At 38.1% G+C, this 24,434-nt stretch overlaps 2 protein-coding genes across 4 annotated transcripts; one reads left to right on the forward strand and one right to left on the reverse strand.

Annotated features, from left to right (window-relative positions):
• Positions 1 to 67: 67 nt before the first annotated feature.
• On the reverse strand, positions 68 to 2,897 carry cdc42ep5 (CDC42 effector protein (Rho GTPase binding) 5). 2 transcript variants are annotated; one of them, XM_037784940.1, is made up of 3 exons: positions 2,641 to 2,897; positions 1,000 to 1,889; positions 68 to 852 (listed from the first exon to the last, which is right to left on the reverse strand). In XM_037784940.1, the coding sequence occupies exon 2, from the start codon at positions 1,885 to 1,887 to the stop codon at positions 1,000 to 1,002; it is 888 nt and encodes a 295-aa protein (XP_037640868.1). In that variant the 5' UTR covers positions 1,888 to 1,889; positions 2,641 to 2,897; the 3' UTR covers positions 68 to 852. The 2 variants fall into 2 exon arrangements, with proteins under 2 accessions (XP_037640868.1, XP_037640867.1); XM_037784939.1 differs by having other exon boundaries at positions 68 to 1,889.
• A 6,346-nt stretch (positions 2,898 to 9,243) lies between these two features.
• leng8 (leukocyte receptor cluster (LRC) member 8) lies at positions 9,244 to 22,996 on the forward strand. 2 transcript variants are annotated; one of them, XM_037785336.1, is made up of 15 exons: positions 9,244 to 9,600; positions 12,211 to 12,346; positions 12,906 to 13,103; positions 13,292 to 13,369; positions 14,626 to 15,055; positions 15,402 to 15,573; positions 15,656 to 15,826; positions 16,027 to 16,275; positions 16,367 to 16,525; positions 16,657 to 16,951; positions 17,221 to 17,322; positions 18,087 to 18,155; positions 18,247 to 18,376; positions 18,517 to 18,724; positions 18,829 to 22,996. In XM_037785336.1, exons 1-15 carry the CDS (start codon positions 9,560 to 9,562, stop codon positions 18,989 to 18,991), a joined length of 2,601 nt encoding a protein of 866 aa, XP_037641264.1. In that variant the 5' UTR covers positions 9,244 to 9,559; the 3' UTR covers positions 18,992 to 22,996. The 2 variants fall into 2 exon arrangements, with proteins under 2 accessions (XP_037641264.1, XP_037641265.1); XM_037785337.1 differs by lacking the exon at positions 13,292 to 13,369.
• The last annotated feature ends 1,438 nt before the right edge of the window (positions 22,997 to 24,434 follow it).

Raw genomic sequence — 24,434 nt, forward strand, 5'->3', positions numbered from 1 at the left:
TTTTTGTTCATAGTGGAGAAAAACACAGAATGTCATTTCCAAAGAAAATACACGTCATAGCCGATGATTAATATTTTAAAATCCCAATAATTATTTTATTGTTTTCACTGTAATTCACAGGATAACAAATGTGTTTAAACCAGCATTTAACAGATGAGCATAATGGTTTCTCCCTTTTACAGCATTACGAAATAAAATATTTGTTCAAAATAAAAGAACTATACAAGCAAAAAATAAAATAAAAACATGTACAAAAATACACCGCTGGTCCTGATTTACAATTTAAATCCCATGATTGTCTTAGCATCAAATTAGTTCCAGCCCCACAGCCCAAAGAAAAGCTTTGGTAACTTAAACATGCTAAATAACTGCACTATGAAAACAGATGTGTTAAACAGAGAAACTCACACTGTCAGACTTGGAATGTGACAAATTCACAGTAATTAACTAAACACAGGATAACTTTGTCTCTGGGAACCATTTGTAAAGCTCGTCAAATGCATTAAACATCAAGAGAAGACATGGAGATCGTAGTAAACATGCAATATGAGAAATAATTATTAAGACATTGATATAGCACATGGTACAATAATGTAAGAATACAGCTCTCTTTAAGGCACTATAACATAAAGCTCAATAAACACCTGTTGTGTGCGCTTCCGATGGTAAGAAATAGTACAAATCAACAACGTGAGTGTCATTAACTTAGTCTGTTTCATAGCAAAGCTTCCAGGTCAGTGAAATAAATCAAAGTGCTACAAACCTTTCACTGTAATAACCTCAATGACACAAATCTGTTACCCTCACAGATAAAACATGAAATGTCTTTTCCAGTTGAGCAACATCGTCAAACTGTAAAAAAAAGAAAGAGGAAATAAATCCAGTTTGCATTCTGTTTAAGCCTCCCATTCAAATGATACTGAAATGATGAGTGAAGGGAAATACAGTATACTTGATTTACTTGACAGCAAAGATGTGTCTTTAAAGGGGAAATCGTACCTATAGACCGATTTCATCATCAAACTCATCTTCAAATGTGTAGCCCCGTCCTTCCTCCTCCTCCTCATCCTCCTCTGAATCAGTCTCTGAGTGGCAGCTGTCGACCCTCCTCCTGTCCAACGGCGTGACTCCTTCATACTCTGAGCTATGTGACGAGGCCGGACTAGGTGGCAAATCTACTTTGTGGTTGGTGATCTCACCTCCACCTACTACACTCGTTGGACTCGCCAGCTGATCCTCATCCTGGAAGTCAAACCCTTGACCCTCTTCCTCTTCGGACGCTTGGCGAATTATCTCCTCTCGTTTGTCACTGAATCGCACTTTTGGTCGCAGCCCCTTTGGCTTCCCATCTGGTATCCTGCCGTCTCCCACCTGGTCTTCATCCAACCCAACCACCAAGTCCTTCCCGTTCAGCTCGTTCTGCATGTTCACAGACATCTCCACGGCCCCTCTTTCCTGCTTCGTTTCCACCGAGGAAGCGCCACTTTTGGGATTGAACACGTCCTCCTCGTTGGAGTCGAGCCCCAAACCGTCCATCACCCCGAGAACGTCCCCCAGCATGGACGGGCCTAGATCAAAATCCAAGTCGAACGAAGAAACTGACTCGGAGTGCTGGAGCTCACTGTCCTGTGGGCTTCCTGGAGCGTCTGTGTGAAGATCACTGTGGTTGGACGCCGCCACCTGAGGGTCAACAGCCGGCGACGGCGGCGGTGGCGTCTCCGGATCAGGGCTGGCTGAGCTCGGGCCAAGAGTGGACAGGAAGGAGGTGTCCCCAAAGGCGTCGCCTCCTCTCCCAATGTGCATGGTATGGCGAAAGTCGCCCAACGGGGCCGAGATCATGGTCGGGTCCAGGCGAGGTGCCCGGGTTGATGATTTGTGCAGTGGCATGACTGTAGACACATTGAGGAAGAGGAGAAGAACAAGAAAAGGGAGAGAACTCTTTATTTATATATGATAGCAACCCTGAATTGAGAGAAAAAACACAAAAAAATGTGCAGGAAGCTGGCAACCCTTCCAGTCGTCCTGATAAGACATGGAGGGCAGCGTCAACACTTCACCATGTTGTGCAACACTGTGAGACTCCAATGAGTGAAGGCCATGCTGAGACTTGTACTTGAAATACACTCATGCAACGCTTGCACATACTTTTCTCTAGCCTTAGGGGTGTACAGCGGACAAAAACAAGACTGTTACTTTCTCTACAAAAAAAAGAAAGAAAAATCTATAAAACCAAAGTCATTGAGCTGTGCTACTTTAGTGGCCATTACAATTTCAGCATTATAAAGGTTAATAATTATTACGGTAAAGTGGAAGCCAATATTGCCTCATACATTTTATATTACAGGCTCCACCTTAATGGCAGTTTCCTTATCAACATCATACATTGCAATAAGTTTGTATGTGCATGTGTGTGAGTTAGACTTGTGAGGGGAGGGGGCTCACAGGCCTGACCCCAACACTCAACACTTCCTATGATAATTAAAATAAATGGTATATTATATTGGTTAAATATATATACTTAAACCAAGAGCACCCGAGGGTTACACGTATTGACAAAGCAGTGAGGTTCTGATCAAACTCACTGATCAATAGATCAGACTGAGACTCTTCAGCGACACATTCAAAGTAATGAAAACTTACTTTACAGAGAATATTCAGGTCTTTGGTTGGCTCGCTCCTCAGGATCAAACTTTTTCATCTGGCTTTTTGACTTTTGCTTCCCTCTCCACTTTTCCCTCGCTCTTTTTCTCGCCGTCGTTTGTCTGTGTGAATTTTCTTTTTCTTTTTTTTTTTTTCCAAAGGGATGGGCATCATGGGCTGAGGAAGTGACGCGACGGTGTAATGTGGAGAAGCTGGATATCAAAGTATCATGTCGACTTTACCAGACGTTATTAAATAGAAACGACACTAACAGACTGCCTCTGCACAGAGCAGATCTTTATTTAAGGTTAGGTTATAATTGTGAGCCATAGTTTATTAATCAAGCAACAGGATGTATGTAGATGACTGGAAGTTGATGTGATTGAGGGTTATGTGTATAAATATCCAGTTAATCAAATTAACAAGTTAATAAGTAACTGTCATGATGTCAGCTTTAATTATATGTCTTTTATTTGATTTAAAAAATATATTTTTTTATTTATTTTCTTATTTTGCATTTTTTATTTCTTTATTTAATTATTCATTTATTTATTTATGTATTTATTTTGTATTTATTATTTTGTATTTATTTTTTTATTTTTTTATTTATTTAAAAAAAGGATCCCCATTAGCTGATGCCAATGGCATCAGCTAGTCCTCCTTGGGTCCGAAACCCAGTACATCATATTTATCATATACATACTTTATGTCTTTTTCTTTTCTTTTTCTTTTTATTACTATTATTACTGTTATTAAATAGAAACTAGACTAACAGACTGCCTCTACACAGAGCAGATTTGTATTTACGGTTATGTCATACTCTAATTGTGAGCCATAGTTTATTACTTAAGCAACAGGGTGTATGTAGATGTGTATAAATATCCAGTTAAAAAGTATCATATTGTAACTTTCAGGATGTCAGCTTTAATTTAATTAAATGTATTTATTTTATTTATTTTATTTATTTTATTTATTTTATTTATTTTATTTTATTTTAATTATTTTATTTATCGAAATCCAGTACATCATATTTATCATATACATACTTTACGTCTTTTTATTTTAGTTTTTATTATTACTATTATTACTGTTATTGAATAGAAACTAGACTAACAGTCTGCCTCTACACAGAGCATATTCTATTTAAGGTTATGTCAAACTCTAATTGTGAGCCATAGTTTATTACTTAAGCAACAGGATGTATGTAGATGACTGGAGGTCGATGTGATTGAGGGTTATGTGTATAAATGTCCAGTTAAAAAGTATCAAATTGTAACTGTCATGATGTCAGCTTTAATTTGATGTCTTTTATTTGAAGTTTATTTATTTATTTATTTATTTATTTATTTATTTATTTATTTATTTATTTATTTATTTATTTATTTATTTATTTATTTTTAAAAAAGGATCCTCATTAGCTGATGTCAATGGCACCAGCTAGTCTTCCTGGGGTCCAAAAATCCAGTACATCATATTTATATTTTTTATTATGACTAACTCATACATTAAGCTATATATATATATACTTGACAAGTAATCACTTCTTCCTACTCCTAAATCCAAAATCTAATCTAAAAATCTAATCAGAAAAATATATTATATATAAATATTTTTTTTAAATTCAGGCTACGGTTGTGCTCAATGCTTTACTATACCAGACACATTTCATTTCACACTGAAATTATTATGAAGGTTTTGACTGATGGAATGCAGTCAGTGAGGTTATAACATTTTTCCCACCACTTAGCTGTCAACGGCATATTTTTGTCAGGCTGGTGCATAATTAACTCACATATTCAATCCCACATTCATTCACTCACACAACCAAAGGAATCCTCTTTAAAAAAAACGACAGGAGAAAACCTGAATTTGGATCAACAACAGGAGTGGAGTAGAGGTGCTATTTAAGAGTCCATATTGTCCAGCTTCCTCTCATGGGTTAAAGAAACACAGGCATTACCAAACCCCAGGTATTCACACAATGGTGCTGTGTAGTGACTCATTGTCTGTGAGATCTTGTCACAAATGCTCTGCATATTTGTGTGATGATGTTGCCGACAAAACAACAATGGTAACGAATTATTCATTCAACAGGCGCATGATATCATTCACTGTGAGAAATGGACTGGAAATTACACTAAATACAGTGTTTTATTTATTTTATAGTAACCTATATCAGTATTAAAAGGCAGTACAACTCTCTTCAAAGAAAAAAAAAAGTTATAAATGACAGAAATTAGTTGTTTTGATTTGGTAGCAAAGATGATTGTATCTCTTGAAACGCTCATGTGAGCAGGTATGTATGAAATGTCTTTATTGTGGGGAACCATAATAATTACATGGTGAGTATAGATTAGGTAGCTTCTGGATATGTGTGCATGTACATAATTTGATAATTGTTCAGTGGCGACAGAAAGCAAAGAATGAATTGGATCTCTCTCTCTGAAACACCATTATGATAAGGTGACATTATTATTTCATTATTTGTGTCAGTTTATGATTCTTTCACTTACAGCACCATTACAACAGTCCAGGTAATTCTTTCCTAACAGATATCATGAAACTTCCCCAGTTGATAACTTACATTAAGACAAGTATTTCTTTTATTACAATTTTTGTGAAAATGTATGTTTAAATATGCAAATGGAGCATTATGTTATAAAATATGTGCTAATTTGCAGAACAGAAATGTGACTATTGGATAAACCTGGGTTCAAAATTCTTGTTTCATTTAGTCAAAGAGTCAAAGGTTTTTAAAGAGGGAAATTCAGATATCTCTTGTATCACTCACTCATAAATCAGAAAATACTGTAAAAATCATTTTCGCCATGTTTTTTGGAATAAAATGTGATATAACTCAGGCTATGAATGATATATGAACAAACCCCTCTGTAAAAACCTTTAGACTATAGAGAGGAATGAAACTGTAAATTGTGTTAGTGCTACTGAAGTGGAGATTTCTGACTCAGAGTCTGAGAAAAACATAACTTTAGGAAAACAGCCTTTATTGTAAAATTACATTTTGAACAGTGCAAATAAGGCATTATCTAATGCTAACTTTTGGTGAATTTAGGAGAGATCTACAGACGTTTTACATTTTAAAAGTAAATTATCATCACATTTAAATCATGATGTCTAATTATCTTTTGATATGTTTAGATACATTTTCTTTTTTTTCTTCTGTACTGTTTTTTGTATGTATTTCATTGTTTTTATTGGATTGTTTTCCACTGTTTGGTTAGGGTTTTTCTGCACATTTTGTGTACTTCTTGTTGTTGTTTAACTTTTGTTGTATTTTTTAAATTATGTTAGTTTAGATCTTTCTTCCTTTTTTTGTTATTGTTTTTTTTTCCTGGGGTTGGGGGAGGTCCTTTGTATAAGCCTGTGGCTTCTTGACCTCTCCTGACACATTTCTTGTTTTTTTCTTTCATTGACTGGATTTTGTGCAGTTTTATATATGTGCAAATATATAAATAAAAATAAATAAATAAATAAATATTACAACTTTATTCTCGTAATCTTGTAACGTGAGAGTTCGTTGTGTGGTGGTGGATCACTCTTTAGGAGAATAAACATGCAGGATGGAGACGGATAACCTTTTAAGCAGCCACTTTACTGTTCTTCCCACTTCATCAGTTTCACAACAACAACAACGATACTTCCTCGTTTCTAACTCACATGTCATAGAACTAACCAATCAGAGACCAGAAGGACCTGGACTAAGGTAAATGTCAGGGAGATGCTTTCAGGCAGATTCAAGATATTATTATAACTATTTCAAAGATGCTGCCGTAAATATTTGAACATTATGTAAATAATAATCTTGTAAACATAAATATGTAAATATTTAACTGTGTAAACATTGTTAATATATTTTTAGTAACTTAACTCAAATATATAAATTAACTTCTAAACCTTACAATATTATGACTTTATTCTCGTAATCTCAGATTTTTTTTTTTTTCTAATACTCTTAAATGCACTTAAACCTGCTTTATAATAAAAAAAGACATGAAAATCAAAAATTTTACAATATGGGACCTTTAAAGTAGGCATTTGATTAGTGGAGCCTGTAGGGGGCGGTACAGAAGGTGAGGGCTACCGAGGGAGTGAGCTTTGCCTGAAAGGATATACCCAAAAAACCACACTTAATATTACAACTTTATTCTCGTAATATTATAACTTTATTCTCGTAAAGTTACGACTTTATTTTCCTAATATTACGACTTTTTTTTCCTCCTAAATTTATGACTTTATTCTCGTAATATTACGAATTTATTCTCATAATTTTACGATTTTTTCTCGTAATATTATGACTTTATTCTCTAAATCTCCGATTTTTTTTTTCTTCCTCAATGTGGCTCTAATACTCGGTCATAATATATAACTTAAACCTGCTTTATGATAAAAAAGGCATGAAAATCTAAAATGTTTACAGTATGGGACCTTTAAAACAGGCATGTGATTGGTGGAGTCTGTAGGGGGCGGTACAGAAGGTACAGAAGGTGAAGGCTACTGAGGGAGTAAGCTTTGCCTGAGAGGATTACTCTGGGCAAAAAACCCACACTTAATATTACAACTTTATTCTCGTAATATTATGACTTTATTCTCAAAATCTCAGATTGTACATTATTGTACTATATAAATACTGTAAAAGTATCCAAACATTAAATCCATGGAGAAACACACACAGCCCATTCAGAAACTGTGCCCTTGCAACAAGCTGTCAAGATTTCTGTAACTATTGGTTCCTTCAAATGAAACTCGTGATCTCGTGTTTACAACATGGGAAGTCGTGTACACAATATGCTTGGCGTTCAAGTGATTAAGACAACACAGCTGCAAAGCAACAGCAATATTAACGTTACTGTCAGTGTCTAGAAGCCACAGAAGCTAACAATTAACAAACTAGCAGGTGGGTAACACAATGCATCAAATAGAAAGGCAATGACAGAGTAAAAAGATGAGGATGTTGGGAACCTCAACATTTTCCACAGACATATTATAAAATTACGAAGAATTACAATATACAACTTAAATTACAATATATTCACTTATTATGTACCGAAAAATTTACTTGCATGGTCTACGCCATTTCTGAAACTCGTGAACTCTGAGCTTTCAGAAACTTTCCACTCACAAGGTCGTGGATATGACTTGAGGGCGGCGTTCATATGGAGTCTTCTCGTGAACACGGTAAACACGACCCCATTTGAAGGCACCACCGTAATATAGCACTTAAACCTTTTTTATAATAAAAAAAGACATGAAAATCTAAAATTTTACAGTATGGGACCTTTAAAACAGGCATGTGATTGGTGGAGCCTGTAGGGGGCGGTACAGAAGGTACAGAAGGTGAAGGCTACTGAGGGAGTAAGCTCTGCCTGAGAGGATGAACTCTGGGCAAAAAAACCCCACACTTAATATTACAATTTTATTCTCGTAATATTATGACTTTTTTTCTCCTACATTTATGACTTTATTCTCTTAATATTACCACTTTATTCTCGTAATTTTACAACTTTTTTCTCATAAAGTTACGACTTTATTCTTGTAATATTATGACTTTATTCTCGAAATCTCTGATTTTTTTCCCCCTGTATGTGGCTATAATACTCCGTTGTAATATAGCACTTAAACCTGCTTTATAAAAAAAAAAAGACATGAAAATCTAAAATTTTACAATATGGGACCTTTAAAACAGGCATGTGATTGGTGGAGCCTGTAGGGGGCGGTACAGAAGGTGAAGGCTACTGAGGGAGTAAGCTTTGCCTGAGAGGATTTACTCTGGGCAAAAAAAACCCACTTAATTTTAAAATTTTATTCTCGTAATATTACAACTTTTTTTCCTCCTAAATTTATGACTTTATTCTCTTAATATTACCACTCTATTCTCGTAATTTTACAACTTTTTTCTCGTAAAGTTACGACTCTATTCTTGTAATATTATGACTTTATTCTCTTTCTTCTTTATTTATTTTTTCCTATATGTGGCTATAATACTCCGTTGTAATATAGCACTTAGACCATTTTTATATAAAAAAAGACATGAAAATCTAAAATTTTACAACATGGCACCTTTAAAACAGGCATGTGATTGGTGGAGCCTTTAGGGGGCGGTACAGAAGGTACAGAAGGTGAAGGCTACAGAGGGAGTAAGCTCTGCCTGAGAGGATGAACTCTGGGCAAAAAAAAAACACCCTTAATATTACAATTTTATTCTTGTAATATTCCGACTTTTTTTCTCCTAAATTTATGACTTTATTCTTGTAATATTACGACTTTATTCTCGTAATTTTACGACTTTTTTCTCGTAAAGTTACGACTTTATTCTTGTAATATTATGACTTTATTCTTTAAATCTCCGATTTTTTTTACCCTCAATGTGGCTATAATACTCCGTTGTAATATAGCACTTAAATCTGCTTTATAAAAAAAAAGACATGAAAATCTTAAAATTTGACAGTATGGGACCTTTAAAACAGGCATGTGATTGGTGGGGCCTGTAGGGGGCGGTACAGAAGGTACAGAAGGTACAGAAGGTGAAGAAGGTACAGAAGCTGAGCTCTGCCTGAGAGGATGAACTCTGGGTAAAGAACCCTCCTATCAGTGTTACTGATCTGCCATTTTGTATCTCTCTCAGCCGCTGCTCAGACCTGCTCAGAGCTGCTGAGACAGAAACATGCGAACGATCACCTCACTTGTTAATCAGCATCTTTAAATCATAGTACATTACATTATTGTTGGTATAGATTGACGTTAGTCTCGGCGGGCTGACTGTGATCCTCGTGTAATCACCTGATCGTCGTGTTAGACTTCATCTTGTTGACGTTAGCAGCGGAGCTAACGCTAGCCAGCTAGCTTAGCTTAGCTTAGCTTGTTAGCTTCCTGAAGCTACCAGCGGAGTCTGTGTGGTGAAATGGCGGCCAACACGGCACAAGCAACCTCCACTACAAACTGGTAGGTTCCTCTCTCTAGTTACAGAATAACACCACAACACACAGGGGGAATTAAACACATATCCTGGAGTTTAACTGACTGACAGCTCTAATGAAAACATGTTTCATATCAAACACTACTTCACCATCTGAGCGACTGAAAGGTTTAATGTCCTTTGATGGAAGTGTTCTGTTGGATTAGCTAATAATGCACTATACTCACTTTTAACAGTCTCTTCTGCACTATATTCACCTTTTTAATAGTCTTGTATCACAGCTGTTACTCTGCACTATATTCAGTTTAACAGTTTTCTTCATCTCCTTGTATTTTTATATCTGGTATATGTTTATGTACTTTACACTACTAACTTTTTTTACTGCCTTTTTACTAACTTGTTTGTGCACTATGGAACTGTGATGCTGGAAACTTGAATTTCCCTCTATCTATCTATCTATCTAATAGACTCCAATATATTTAGGATATAAACAGTCCCATGTGCCCAAATACTAGATATAGTATGATATCTCAGAAACTACAAGGAGCACAATCAAGTATTTGGTATCCATGAACTCATAATAAGTTGAATATCAAAGATATGCACATATATGCAGAGTAGAACAATATTTCATGCGGAAAAAGATGGTAATAAACACAATTTAATACATACATATGTTTGCATAAAGCAGCACATGTTCCCACTCCCTTGTTGATAAGAGTATTAAATACTCGACAAATCTCCCTTTAAGGTATATTTTTGAACAAATAAAAATGTGGGATTCGTTTGTGATTAATCACAATTAACTATTTTAATCGATTGACAGCCCTAATGCATTCATATTTCATATCAAATACAACTTAACCATTTGTGCCCAAATACTAGATATAGTATGATATCTCAGGAACTACAAGGAGCACAATCAAGTCTTTGGTATCCATGAACTCATAACAAGTTGAATATCAAAGATATGCACACATATCCAGTGTAGAGAAAGAATGCATGCGGGAAAAAATGTAGTAAACACAATGAAGATTTGTTTTCCTATTTTTTCAAAAAATCTTTGACTATTAATAAAAGTGTTTTTTAAGTGATCTAAAAATGTCAAAGTTGTCCTGTTAGATACTTGACCAAAGTATGTTCGTACCACATTTAAAGACTGTTATAGATTGTGTGATACTGTAGAGATGACTGGTGTTATTGATAAAGAGGTCAGCTGAGGGTGTTGACAAGTTAAGCATACCTAGCGACATACAAGCTAACCTGTTAGCTGCTTAACGTTAGCATTGTTTTAAAGACTGTATTAACTATCTAAATATGTATTTCGTTATGGTTTAACTCTAATGTTGGTGAGTTAGTAACGTTACACACTAACATAACGCTGATTAACAGGCTAACAGTGACGTTAACGTGGATAGCTGCCTGGCTGTAACCAAGGTGATTAGCTGGCAGTTAGGCCGTAGAATAGAACGTTACAGTCAGCTGGTATGTAGGTCACTGTGAATGTCGTTCAAACATGTAAACAAACATACATATCTACACCCAGGGAATGAAGTTAGCACCTGCCACCGGCCAAATAACTGGGTAAATGTTGGCTGTGGCAGGTATAACATTTCAGGCCACCTGCCACCATGGCAGAACCCTTATTTATGTATTTTATTATATCATTGATTTGACTGATCGAGGTGTGTATGGTGAACACTGTGATGGAAAGTTAGAATATTTATGTTTAACATTAAGTTATGTATTAAGTTATATACAGGATGTATGTAGATGACTGGTAGTCGATGTGATTGAGGGTTATGTGTATAAATATCCAGTTAAAAAGTATCAAATTGTAACTGTCATGTCAACTTTAATTTGATGTCTTTTATTTGATTATTTTTTTTTTTTGTTGATATTTATTTATTTACAAAAGGATCCCCATTATATTGTTATATTTCATTTTATTTAAAAAGGATCCCCATTAGCTGATACCAATAATAATAAATAATACACTATTTGTATAGCACCTTTCCAAACATAGTTACAAAGTGCTTTACATGAGTTAAAATAGTGCAAACATCAAGATAAAAACAATACAGAATAAAAACATAGGCTAAAATAAAATGTCGAACATAAGACTTTTGTACAAAAAGTCAACAATAATGAAACAATAATGCATACAAAAGTAAACTTTTTTTTGCTCAGATTTTATAAATATGGCGGTGTGTTTTTTATACTATGACAGTTTTCCTAAAATTGGATTAATTTAAAATCGCGATATGTTATCTTGCTTACCGTACCGCAATATATCGCAATATTTTGAATCATAACCCTTGTATCATGATACGTATGTTATCGCCAGATTCTACATAGATTTCAGAAGTGGCAGACGAAACAATTGTGTGGCTAGTAGAAAAACTTAATTTTAGACCCTGTTTACACCTGTCTGACTCAACCTAACCTGATTTGGAATAAACCTTTAATATGTTGTATTTTATTTTTATATCATATTAATGTTGTCATTGATAGATTATCAATTTTGTGTTACTCAACCTCAAGACTGTGAAGCTTATACATGTGCTATTGATTGATGACAAAGTAAAGCGTATAAATAAATACTTAAAACACTCATGTTTTTCTCCTAATGACAGGTCCTATGGCGGTGCTGGAGATGGCCAGGTACATGAAAACCCAGAATGGGAGAAAGCAAGACAAGCACTAGCATCCATTAACAAGAGTCAGAGCTCTGCTAAGACTGCACAAGCCAACCGGACAGCCACAGCAGAGGTGTGCTTTTATCTCTTTGTGTGTCTATATCTTTTCTTACACCTGGCATTGAAATCCATGTTAGGTGATCAGATAACAACCCAACATCTAAAAATACAAATGTGGCCACAAAACATCAAAGTTAATCAAAAATCATATCAACCACCATTAAAAGGTGGCCTGCGTATTTACAGCGATTGCATATGTGTGTTCTGACTACATTGGGCCCCCTTAGTCATCTGCATAAGAAGAAGTACAATAGCATTCACACACTGTCAACAAAACAAAAAGTGCAGCAACTAACAGGTAAAGCAACAGTCGATACCTATGGATTGCTTCTTCCTTTATTTCTTAGACCTATACAGTACTCCTGTAGCAACAATAAGTGGTGTTTTTAATGTGTGAGTTTGGGTAATGCCTCTTAACATCTGTGCTCTGTTCATGTGTTGGTTTGAAATTAGTTTCCAGACATTTATTTTTGTCTATTCTTGAAGCATTGCCATTTCTGTCCCTGCTAGATGATTTCCTATCTGTTCTGGTTTAAAATAACAAGTCTATTTGTGCATGTGTCTCATTTCAGGCTGGTCAGTTTCAGCCAGCAGTGACTGACTCTGCTGCCATGCAGCAACAGCAACAGCAACAGCAGCAACAACAGCAGCAGCAGCAGCAGCAGCAGCAGCAGCAGCAACAGCAGCAGTACTATCCATGGTACCAGCAAACTCAGCAGCATTATCCTGGATACACATATCCCTATAACTACTACTACCCCATGGGTCCAGTAAGTACAGAAAGGAATTTTGTTCTTATCAATATGATACCATAATAACGTTTAATACAAATGCATCTACTGCATTCAACTCTGTCCACTGCAAAGCTTGTTCATCTGTATCTCCTAAAATAACATCTGATGCTGAGAAATTGCGAGAAGGTTCTACTATGACAACATGAGTTTCTCTGAATTTCTAGTATGGAGCTGCATATCCACCAAATCAGTATGGTGTACCCCCAGGGCCTTACCCGGGAACTCCCTCCTCTAATGGACAGGTACATCATAAGAATTTGTAGTTATTAGGGACGTTATTGGGTTAACAACAGAGATATTTTTTGACTGGTTACGCATGACGGTCCGTAGGTTAATCTACAGTCTATATGTTAACCTAGCATAGGCACCAAAAGGAACATTTGGCAGCCATGTTAACCAATTGAGCTGTTCAGATAGGATGCACCACTGGATGTGTGTATGTGTATATCCAGCTGTGTCGCTCTCAGGGCGAATTAAAGAGCAGGTGAGAAAGCAAAGAAATTAACATTGAAAACATTTCAATTCAGTATCAATGCGTCATCTGATCGACCTTTATAGAGACAACCGATCAAACCTATTTAGAACAAATGGCAACTGATAACGATCTGTGCACCGTATCAAAGTGCGGCAATAAACTTGAGCAAAGCAGAACAGAAAATAAAAACGCTGACACATCTCCGACAGTATGATAATAATGCACTTCGCGTGCCTAGTCTGATAGTCTGTAGATGATATAGACTATAAATAAGATATATTTTAATAAAATACAGTTGTACCGACAGAATAGAGTAGAGCACAGAAGCCATTTCCATGCTGCGAGGCAGACAAGCGCTCTCGTATGCCTGTCTTTTCACATGAAGGGAGCGCAGATACACCGCGGATCCCAGTGGGACGTCAGTTGAGTAGGCGGTCCAGGACACATTCGCGTAAGAATGAGGCCATATGTGGCCCAGACCACCTCTGAATGTGGTCTGAGTGATCGCATCTCAGTGCGTCCTCAGTGTGTCTTGAGTGCGTTCACAACTGTACTTAGTGCTGTCCACTTGTGATTTGATCACTCAGGACACATGTTAATAGCAGGTCTGAACAGGGCCAATGGAGCGCCGGAGTAAAAGGAAAGCGTAATTTTTCTTCTTCTTTTTTTCCTTTAAACATTAACCGCTTAGTTACCGGTTAATGGGTGTTGGGCTATCAAAAGCAAAGTTAACCGAAACTTACATCCCCAGTAGTTATTCATAGACCCTTTTAATTACATCAGATATATAAAAACAGACCTAATTGATGAGGTTTCGTCACTGACCCCTTAGATTTTACAAAGCTAGAACTATGAGCAGCTGACAAAGTAATGCCTGAGTCACTGGACATGACCAATTAAGCAAGCATTTGGTGATATTGATGTGCAGTGTAAGGCATGCAAAATGTATTCCCCAGACATTTCTGTAGCGTATAGTAAATTTTTATCTACATTTACATTTTTTTTCTGTCTTTCCTTTCATAGCCTCCACCGGTGCCTGGAATGGAAGACCAGTCCTCCGGCTACCCCTCTCAATCACAACCTGTTCCCCCTGCTACTCCCCAGCCACCCCACAGCCCAACCACCTCAGAGAAACCCCCTCCTCCTCCTCCCCCAACTATTCCTCCCCCACCCAACTCCCAGTACCCCCCTCCTCCATCACAGAATGCTTACAGTGCCAATAACTCCATGTCATACCCACCTGGTGACCCCAACCAAATGCAAGTTTACAATCATTCCCAGGGAAGGCCTAACTATGGACAGGGCTTCCAGGCCCAGAACACCTATCAGCCCTCTCAGAATACCTCCCAGCAGCAACAGCAGCCAGGCCAGTATGTACCAGGGCTTGGCAGAGGGGAGGCCAACAAAACCAAAAACCAAAAACAAGGACAGCAACTGTGGCACCGCATGAAACGTAAGATTTGCTCTTTTGTGACATAGCTGACATGTATACATATTTTCAACTGAATGGCTTAACTGTTATTCTCTGATGCAGCTTACACACATTATCTCTACTGTTCCATATTTGCATTTGAAAGCAGTAATTACAGGCTTGTTTTAACTATAGCTAAAAGCTACATTAGACCATTAATGTCACTGCGGACAGAAGGAGGAAATCTGGGTTATTGTGCGATTTAAACCAGATGTCAGTTTGTCCTACAAAACATTGCTGTTGAAGGAAATTGCGTGATTTACATAATCAATACATATCGATTATTGTATTTCTAATTATATTCTTTTTGTATTTTTTGTTTTCACAGAGGCACCTGGGACATCTTCTGTGAAGTTCAATATTCACAAGAGGCCCTATCAGGTTCAGTGTTCTCCGATGTCCAATCAGACTTTCCCTCCAGGCGAGCAGCCCTCAGGATTGAATCCAGCTCCCTCCTCCCCGGCTTCTGCCAGTGCTTCACCCGGAGGTGCTCAGACACGGTGAGAACTGGTCTGTTCCTACAGATAAGAAAAGACACAGTATCAGTGAATAATATGTTGACTTAAAATGCTTTCTCTCCAGACCTCAGGACTGGCCCCAAGCCATGAAGGAATACGTGCAGCGCTGTTTTACAGCCTGTGAGTCAGAGGAGGACAAAGATCGTACAGAGAAGGTGCTGAAGGAAGTTCTGCAGGACCGGCTGAAGGATGGCTCCGCTTACACCATTGATTGGACTCATGAGCCATTGCCAGAGTGAGTTTAGTAGTGGACTAGTGTTTGCCTGAAGTATATATTAATTATCTAAGCTTTGAAATTTCTTCAAACTACTGCAGATGAGCTTTGTGGATTAAACCAATATATGTAGTCCCACTGGAGCGATCTTGATTGATGCATTTCTTTACTCTGAATAGTTTTGAATTTTGATTTGGGTCTCTTTTTTTCTTCTTTTGTAGACTGAAGATCAAGCAGTCTCGTTGGGAAAATGTTCAATCCCAGAGGACACCAGATGGCTCGATGAGCCGTGGTGGAAGTACAGCAGCTGCATCTCCAAGAGGCAGGGGTGGTGGACACAGATTGGGCCACTACAGGAATATATTTTCTCAAAGGAGTCCATCTTCGAGTTCCTCTCGCTCCTCCTCCCGCTCCCCATCCCCCTCCCACGGCCGACACAGGGACCGCAGTAATCAAAGGCACAGACGCAGGTGAGACACCATTTCCATGTTTTTTATTTGGTTACTGTAGGTGTCCTGTGTATTTCCCTTTTATAAAAGTCTTGTGTCTCTATGCTCCCAGTGATTCTGGCTCTCAGTCAGACAGCAGCATCTCCAGTGACCTCCGACCTCAGCTGTCACGACGAAGAGGCGCCCGTGGTCGTGGTAATGACAGGGATAGAGGCCGTGGAGGTGGAGAGAGAGGACGAGGAAGAGGAGGAAAAGCAAACAGAGGAAGACGGTAAATAAATAAATATGTTATTACAAAAAGTTCTTCTCATTGATCATTGTTGTCTTCACTGGAAGGCTCACTACGTTACTACTCTATGGCACAGGGATAGCTTATGAATAACCTTTAACTTATTCTCCCAGAAACATGGACGATTCCAACGCAGGTGTTGGAAAGAAGAGGAAAGGTGGCAACGCTGGACTGGATTTCCACGACCCCAACAGAGAGGCCAAGAAGCAGAGCAGAGCGGCTCGTTTCCACAAGCAGCTTCGCTCAGAGCCCCTGGTTCTCTCCATCAATTCCCTCGACTTACCTGATGGAACACAGGAGGGCCTCAGCTGGGAGGACTGCCCCATTGTGGGGACATGCCAGGACATCAACAAGTCCTACCTGAGGCTCACCTGTGCCCCGGACCCCTCGACTGTGCGCCCTGTGCATGTAAGTCAGCCTTTTTAATGTATTCGTACTGCAGTTTTACAGTCCTGAGATGATGTTTAGCTTCTTGGAGAACTGTCTCTCTTCAAAGTAATTGTCTGAGAAATAAATGTGTTGTTAAAGTGAAAACCTTTTCAGCATACTTTATCCCATGCAAATTGCATAAAACACGGGAGAAGAAGGGGATGACATAATGAAAACTTTGAGTATATTTATCTCACAGAAGGTGAATATCCAGACTTTGATCTTTTTCTGAACTTGTTTTTACCCAGGTCCTGAGAAAATCTCTGCAGGCTGTGAAAATCCACTGGAAAACCCACCAGGACTACACCTACGCCTGCGAACAGATGAAGTCCATACGACAGGACCTCACGGTTAGTTATCTTCTATCTTCTGTCTTTGTCTTTTTTATAATGACTGTGTTTACATGCACACTTATATTCCACTATTATTCAGAATATGACAATATTACGAATTTGATACGGGTCATGTAAACAGCATATTCCGTTTTGAGTTAGGCCTTATTCAGAATGGAGCATTTTCTGATTAAGACATGTGGGATATGCCGATATTATTCAGGTTTTAGGAGCATTCTTTGGACATGTATACAGCTTATTCAGAATATGCGTCTCAATTGGGGTTTTACAGCAGTTTGCGACACGCAGCCTCTTGCCTGTTCACGGCCAGCTCTGTGCGTTATACACAAACCAGCCAGCCAACAGGTTGCAGGGATGCATGCCCAAAAGAAAAGCCCATGTTTGTGGTCGGAAGGAGAAACACACCTACTTTTAAACATTATGAAAGTCTCAGATATCAACAGGTTTTTGGATATGTGCAAATATATAACAACGTTGACCTTTTCAAGAAGGTGGTTGAAGGAATGAAAGACGAGGCTGTGTTCGCACGGCCAAACAAGTCCACCACCGGTTACGTTAGCCGGGGTATGCACGGCTGCACGTAAACGGGAATATTCATTTTCATTAGCCATGTAAACCGCTTAGTAGGAATATTGTCTTTTTCAGAATAAGGCCAAAATAAAGAGGATTTTGTGCACGTAAACTTTAGTCAATGTTAACTTCCGTCTTGTCTTTTCTTTGTTGTTTTCTAAATGTATTTATTTTCCCCCGTCATCATCCAGGTCCAAGGAGTTCGTACTGAGTTCACAGTGGAAGTGTACGAGTGTCATGCACGCATTGCCCTGGAGAAGGTGAGTCTGTTTTTCTTTATACGTGTTGATAACAGTGATAAGTGATAACAGTACATATTTCGATACTAGCTGAATGTTTAATTATCTTCAGGGAGACCACGAAGAGTTCAACCAGTGCCAGACCCAGCTGAAGGCCCTGTATAAGGACAATCCCTCAGAGAACATCGGAGAATTTACAGGATATAGATTGATGTATTACATCTTCACTAAGAATTCTGGAGGTATGCTCACATTGTTTTCTTTTCAGTTGCTATAGGCCCTTTTCACAGCAGCCCTGTGTTTCAACCCTGTGAAAAGGGCCTCTTACACATGTCGTCAACCTTTTCCTTCATATTTTAACTCTGACCATCTTCCCCTCCAGATCTCACCACTGAGTTAACCTACTTGACCCCGGCACTGCGGGCAGATCCTTGCGTGGCTCATGCTCTTGCACTCCGCGCTGCCTGGGCGTTAGGAAACTATCGCCGTTTCTTTAAGCTGTACCGGGAAGCGCCGCGCATGGCTTCATACCTCATTGACAAGTTTGTAGAGAGGGAAAGAAAGGCTGCGCTTCGGGCCATATTCAAAACGTAAGTCAAGTTCCACAAAGATATTATTACATACTATTATATTTGCACATTTTAGGTCCTCATAACTTACGGAATGCCCGTGTCTCTGTTTCCTCTGTCCACAGGTTCAGGCCCGATTTGCCGGTGCAGTATGTGGAGTCCAATCTGGGCTTCACTTGTTTAGACTCCTGTTTGGCCTTTCTTACTGGGCTAGGTGTCACCTTCTACCCCTGTGACCCCCATAAAATAGACTGCAAAGCCAGCACAGCTGCTTTGGCTGCCTCCTGAGGGTGTTGGGGGGGTAGCACCATGAAGGGACCATCATGGATCCTTACATATACAATGCACTGCACTTCAGACACCTCAGCCTGTTCAGATAGAGTAGTTGGCAAACTAACAACTATAGAAGACCCATATAGAAAGATACGTGCTAGAATAATTCTGCTGCAAGATTCAGATTTCAGATGTAATTTATGACACTCAGATAATTTAAAGGAGGAGTCCGCACACACTGTCACTCAAATATTGTAGGCTAGCCTGATGCCCAAGTGATCCCACTACATTTATAATGCCAGAAAAGTGAGTTTAGATTTGGGATTAACATGTAATCTCAGCGTTTAGAGGCCAAGAAGTCACAGAACCAGATCAGGGAGGCACCCTCATGGTTCCTGTTCCGTAACCACCATCAGATGTCAAAGCTAACAGTGTTCTGTTATGTTTTTTCCTTCCTCAAGTCAACAGCTCCAAGACCTGAAGATTCAATCCTTGCCAACCAAAAGGGAAAATACAAACAGATGTCCTTCAAGTCAATCATCCAGCTCTCCTGTTTGAAGTCATGCCTACAGATTCAGGTCAATGTTCCTCTTAGAGACTGTGAGACAACATGATGAGAAGATGTCTGAAAGAAGAAGAGGTGGTGGTTTGTATGTCCCTGTCCTGCGCCTGGTTTCCTCAAGGTATCTACAGTTGGCTGTGCATCCTGTTCCTTGCATCTCCCCCCCCGTTAATCAAATGGACTGAAGTCTTGTTCCTGATTGAATTAAGTGGTATTCATTCGCTCATGAAATCGTTGGCCAGCTTTGGGGAAAAGTCTCAATCTGCTGAGCATTGACTTTGTCTATGATAAAGGATAAGCTGAGCTCCATCTCCAGAAGAGGCAGAGAGGGAATCTGCTTCCATCATCCTCAGGTAGAAATCCTGCCAGCACCTGGAATCCAGCAGAACCCCGACCAACACAGCAAAGTCATGAAGCCCATCTGTGATCCATGTCGGCCGTCTTTTACCTCACCAGCTGCTTTAATCAAAAGAAACATCTTTAAATACAGCTGAAGGTGAATCCTGCGCGGTGGATTATCAGCGGGAAACCTGCTGCTGCCTCAAGAAGGAGTAACAACGAGTGGTTTGTATGCTACATCTGGCTCTGGTGTTTGCGAGGCTGGTAAGCGAGAGGGACTTCTCTGGAAGGAGGTGGATGACGGCACAACAGAGATGTTACCTCACATCTCTTCTGTGTTTAATGTTCTCTGTCTCTGTCTTTTGAACAGCAGTAGTAAAATACACATTATTATGACAATTTACACGTTGATATTGATGAATTAAGTATCATAACAAATTTGACAATATCCTAAAATGCCAAACAATAGCACAAGTAAGATCCCAGAAATTTACTGCACATGTATTTGTGCTGTCTGAATGGTAAAGTATTTAAAACGATGTAGACAGTAATTTAATAAAGAGGGAGATGACTAGTGCTTTTATTTCCATTTTTCCAGTTATGATGGATTTTCTAAAGTAAAAGCTGCAGTTGTAGCCTATTTACCTTAAATACGAGTTGTAGTGGAGTTAGTTCATTCTGATGTGATTCTGGTCCATTTATCTTGAGGAGGATTGTGCTTTCCAGGACATAGAATAATATTGGTTGATTATTTTTGGGTGATAATCGGGAAAAATGTGTACAACAATACTTAATAGTAGTGATTAGACGGCTCGAACATGTCCCCCTTAACCAACACAACCTTTCACACTGAATACATTTGGTCCTGCTTTCCACCATATGCTATCATTTGGATCCTTATAGGATAACTTAGCAGAAATTGAAAACACAGGTCGACATTGTTCCTTATAATTTGTGTTTTTTTAATTTAATTTTTTTATTTGAACAGTATTAATTACCACTGTAGAAATATTGAGCCTGAGGTATTTAAGAACATGAGTGTAATGCAGGCTTTGCTGTACAATCTATGTTAACTTGTCTACAGAGTATATTTTTGTAAATATTGTATGATATTGCTGTGATTTCTTTTCAATTAGTGCATAGTGTAGGTTTTTTTATTCACACAAGGGGTAAGTGTGATTTTGTTTTTCCCCCTGGGTTTTGCAAAACTCTCCTTAGACCATTTATGTGAATATGTAAAGTTAAATGCAGACAGGTCTTGATTGGGATGTGTGCTATGTCTTCATCAGAGTGGGTGTAGTGGTGGAGTTGATAATTGCCAGTTTCCAGTGCTAGTTTCTCTCAGTACAGCCTGAAAACATTAGCACAGGCTCTTAAACCAGATTGTGGTGAGATTTAATGCTCAATTTCCAGTGATATGACGAAATATTGTCCCTTCAGGCCTGTTTTGTGGCAGTTTTGTGTTGGTAGATTGTTCCATGCAAAATATACTCGGCAAACACACGTAATGTTAACGCCTTCCACAAAGGGAAAAAATGTCCATCAGATGGACATAAACCTTCTTGTAAACCTGTTTGTCAAAGTGTTGATTGTTGACCATTACTTCAGCAAACATTTTGTAACGATCTCAACATGTTTTCTTTCTTTCCCCTTCATTTACCTGATCCCCTGTCCTCTTTGCTATCCCCCTCCCCTCGCTCCCTAAACCCTTTCTCTCACACACCACCAGACCTCTCATTCTTCAGCTCGTGGCTCTGCTGCATTGCAGGAGCACATGGAGCGATGATAAGTGGGCGAACCACCTCCAGACGCCAGCCGGAGAGAGTGAATTGTGAGCAATCCGAGTCTTGGTTTGACCCACTCGAGTTGAAGTCTCACAGCTGATGAAATACAAGGGGGAGCCTCACATAATGAAATGTGGAAAATGCTGCTGCTAACGTGATTCACTGCTAACCCAAATATTTAACATGTCTTTCTGTGCAACATGATGCCTGTTAAGTTTTTAAAAACAATGTTTGAGGATTGACGAAGTCACCATGTACTGCTGTTTTCTGTTTGTCCAGATGCATTTCTATTTGTTTAACTTGCCGACAGTTTGCTGGTAAAATTTAACGTCATTGAGTGTTTGTTTTCTTTCCCCTTATTTAATAATAGTTTGGAATAATTTGGCCGCTTGGGTCCGTTACAGAGTTGCATTAGAGCCTCGAGAGTTTAATCCCTCATCTGAAAAAATGTGTCTGGACATACAGAACATGTTGTTATCCTCGAAATCCACATAAATCTAGTAAAAAATATATATTTTCCTTTAGTATGCAGTTATCTTTAAGCAAAGTTTCTTATTTGACAAGTGCTGGCGCGCGCTCCCATGCTAAAAAATGACTTTGTTTTCTTATGTAAATGAGCTGACAGTAGTTTGTTGCCTCTGGTTTGTTTAAATGTAATATGTTTTAGCCTACACACGTTTAAAGTGTGTACATCTGATGTCTCAGGTTTTCAGCATTGATACAGCCCAGGATGTTTGCTTTGTTGTTTATTTTGTTCTTTTGTTTTTAAGTAGAAAATTCACCCCCAGACAACTAACAATACACATTTTCATTTTGGATGTTATGTTTTTCCTCTCCGATGCCTGAGTCATGTTTTCAGTATTTTTTGCTCCCATGTTACTGTATACCTCCCATCAGTCTTTGTAACTCCTTCCTTGATATTTACTGGAAGAACTCCCTGTGTCCCTCACCTCTGCTCTGTTCATTTCCTGCCATTTCCTTTGAATTAGTCTGTTCTCACTTTCTCTCTTATTTCCTCTCCCTGCATGCCGTCCTCTCCTGCTCTCTCCTAAAATATAACCAGTGTTCCTTCTCTCCTCATTCTTCTCTTCTCCTTTTACGTTGAGTATGTTTGTGACCGTTTGCCGTGTGCAACTAGTCACTCTCACTAGTAAGTATTGTATTGCGTCTGCAATGCTTTAATAGTTTATGTTGCAGCTCACTAACAACTGAAGCTGAAGGTTTATCTGCAATGCCTCCTCCCTATCTACAGATCTGACATGATAAACTGCCATTTTGTAAATATTGTGTATATATATTTTTCGAAAAAATCTAATAAACTTCAAGTATAAAGTGCATCCAGTGTTGTTTTTAAATAATGCATACTGTGGCAGAATTGATTAATATATTAGATAAATGGAAAAAAGCACAAGTTTAAAATGATATACTGAGGAGTCGAGTTTTTTACAGACAGTTTATTGTCAAATGTCATAAATATCGAGTGAGAGGCACCTGTGACACTGAAAGAACACCGGTGTTTACTTCCATGTTTTTTTTCATACAGCTGTGTATTACATCTTTATTATGGCCGACACATTTGAGGTATATGTCAACAAAGTGAATTGAATGGAGTAGTTGGAAAAGAAAAGAGGAGTTCCAGATTTGAATGATAGTGGAAAAATATTTAGAAAATTTGAAATAATAGGGAAAAGGAGAGAAAGTACAGCAGTAATCAAAGATCAATGTAGAAGAAATATGATAGGCTACATGCAGGATAGAAAGTACAGCAGTAATCGAAGATTTATTATAGAAGAAATATTTTAAATAATATGCAGGATAGAAAGTACAGCAGTAATCAAAGATTAATGAAGAAGAAATATGTATAATTACATGCAATTTGTTAAAAAGAGGGAAAGAACAGCTAAAGGTTGAGCTCTTGCAGTTAAGTTTAAAAGGGAAAATTAAATAAATAGGAAATGAAAAAGCAGGAAAATAGTTTGAAGGTTGAAAGCTTTCCATATAGGATAGTGCATTGAAAGTGGAAAAAAATAATCACACTAAGACACGTCTGCATAAAACGTGCCTCAAAATACAAAACAAAATGTTATTTTTTACTTGATGTACCTCTAAATCATCTCCATATAATAACAGATGTCATAAAAGGTACTTTCACATTATATCTAACAAGATTCTGGTCAAAGGTTCGGCAAAAGACCAGGACATCTTGTGTGTTTATTAACAGTTGTCTCATTAAAGGTGCATTAAAAAAAAAATCTCAAGTGCACAGTTTGAGAATTTGTTAAACTTTGTAATGAATAAACTTCGTCATGAAACCAGTCCAGTTAGAGAAGTTGATTCAAAGCAAGAGAAAAAACAAACTATAAAGAGCAATAGAGCAATTACTGATGAAAGAGGAAAGTAGAGCTGCAAAACTGTAGCTCAGAATAACAGGCAAAGAGCAAAAAGCTAATTTAATGACAAGAAATGAAAAGCGAGATCTACACAGATCTGTACAGGAGCAGAAGAGAAGAATTATGCATCATGCAAAAAGAGAGAAAGTCATGAGCAAAGGTTACTCAGAGAAAAGATGAGTGTTAAAAAGCAGAAAGAAGATTCAAATCTATATCAAGTATTATACTGGTACAACTACGCCTACTACTACTACTAAAGGAAAGAATGGAAACAGTGAATTTAGGTCAGAAAATAGAGAGAAAATAGAAACAATAGAAGACAGACAGATGCAAAGCTACTCTATCAAAAACTAAGCACAACTACAAGCCAAGTATACCTTTCT

The sequence above is a fragment of the Sebastes umbrosus genome, chromosome 11 (genome assembly GCF_015220745.1).
Source record: "Sebastes umbrosus isolate fSebUmb1 chromosome 11, fSebUmb1.pri, whole genome shotgun sequence".
Classification (NCBI taxonomy): domain Eukaryota; kingdom Metazoa; phylum Chordata; class Actinopteri; order Perciformes; family Sebastidae; genus Sebastes; species Sebastes umbrosus.

What these genes read in the sequence shown, in the direction of transcription:
- cdc42ep5 (XM_037784940.1), bottom strand. Translation starts at nt 1,887, where the DNA reads ATGCCACTGCACAAATCATCAACCCGGGCACCTCGCCTGGACCCGACC.
- leng8 (XM_037785336.1), top strand. Translation starts at nt 9,560, where the DNA reads ATGGCGGCCAACACGGCACAAGCAACCTCCACTACAAACTG. An exon ending in ACTACTACCCCATGGGTCCA is followed by an intron (nt 13,104 to 13,291) that starts GTAAGTACAGAA and finishes CTGAATTTCTAG; the next exon opens with TATGGAGCTGCATATCCACC. An exon ending in CCCGGAGGTGCTCAGACACG is followed by an intron (nt 15,574 to 15,655) that starts GTGAGAACTGGT and finishes CTTTCTCTCCAG; the next exon opens with ACCTCAGGACTGGCCCCAAG.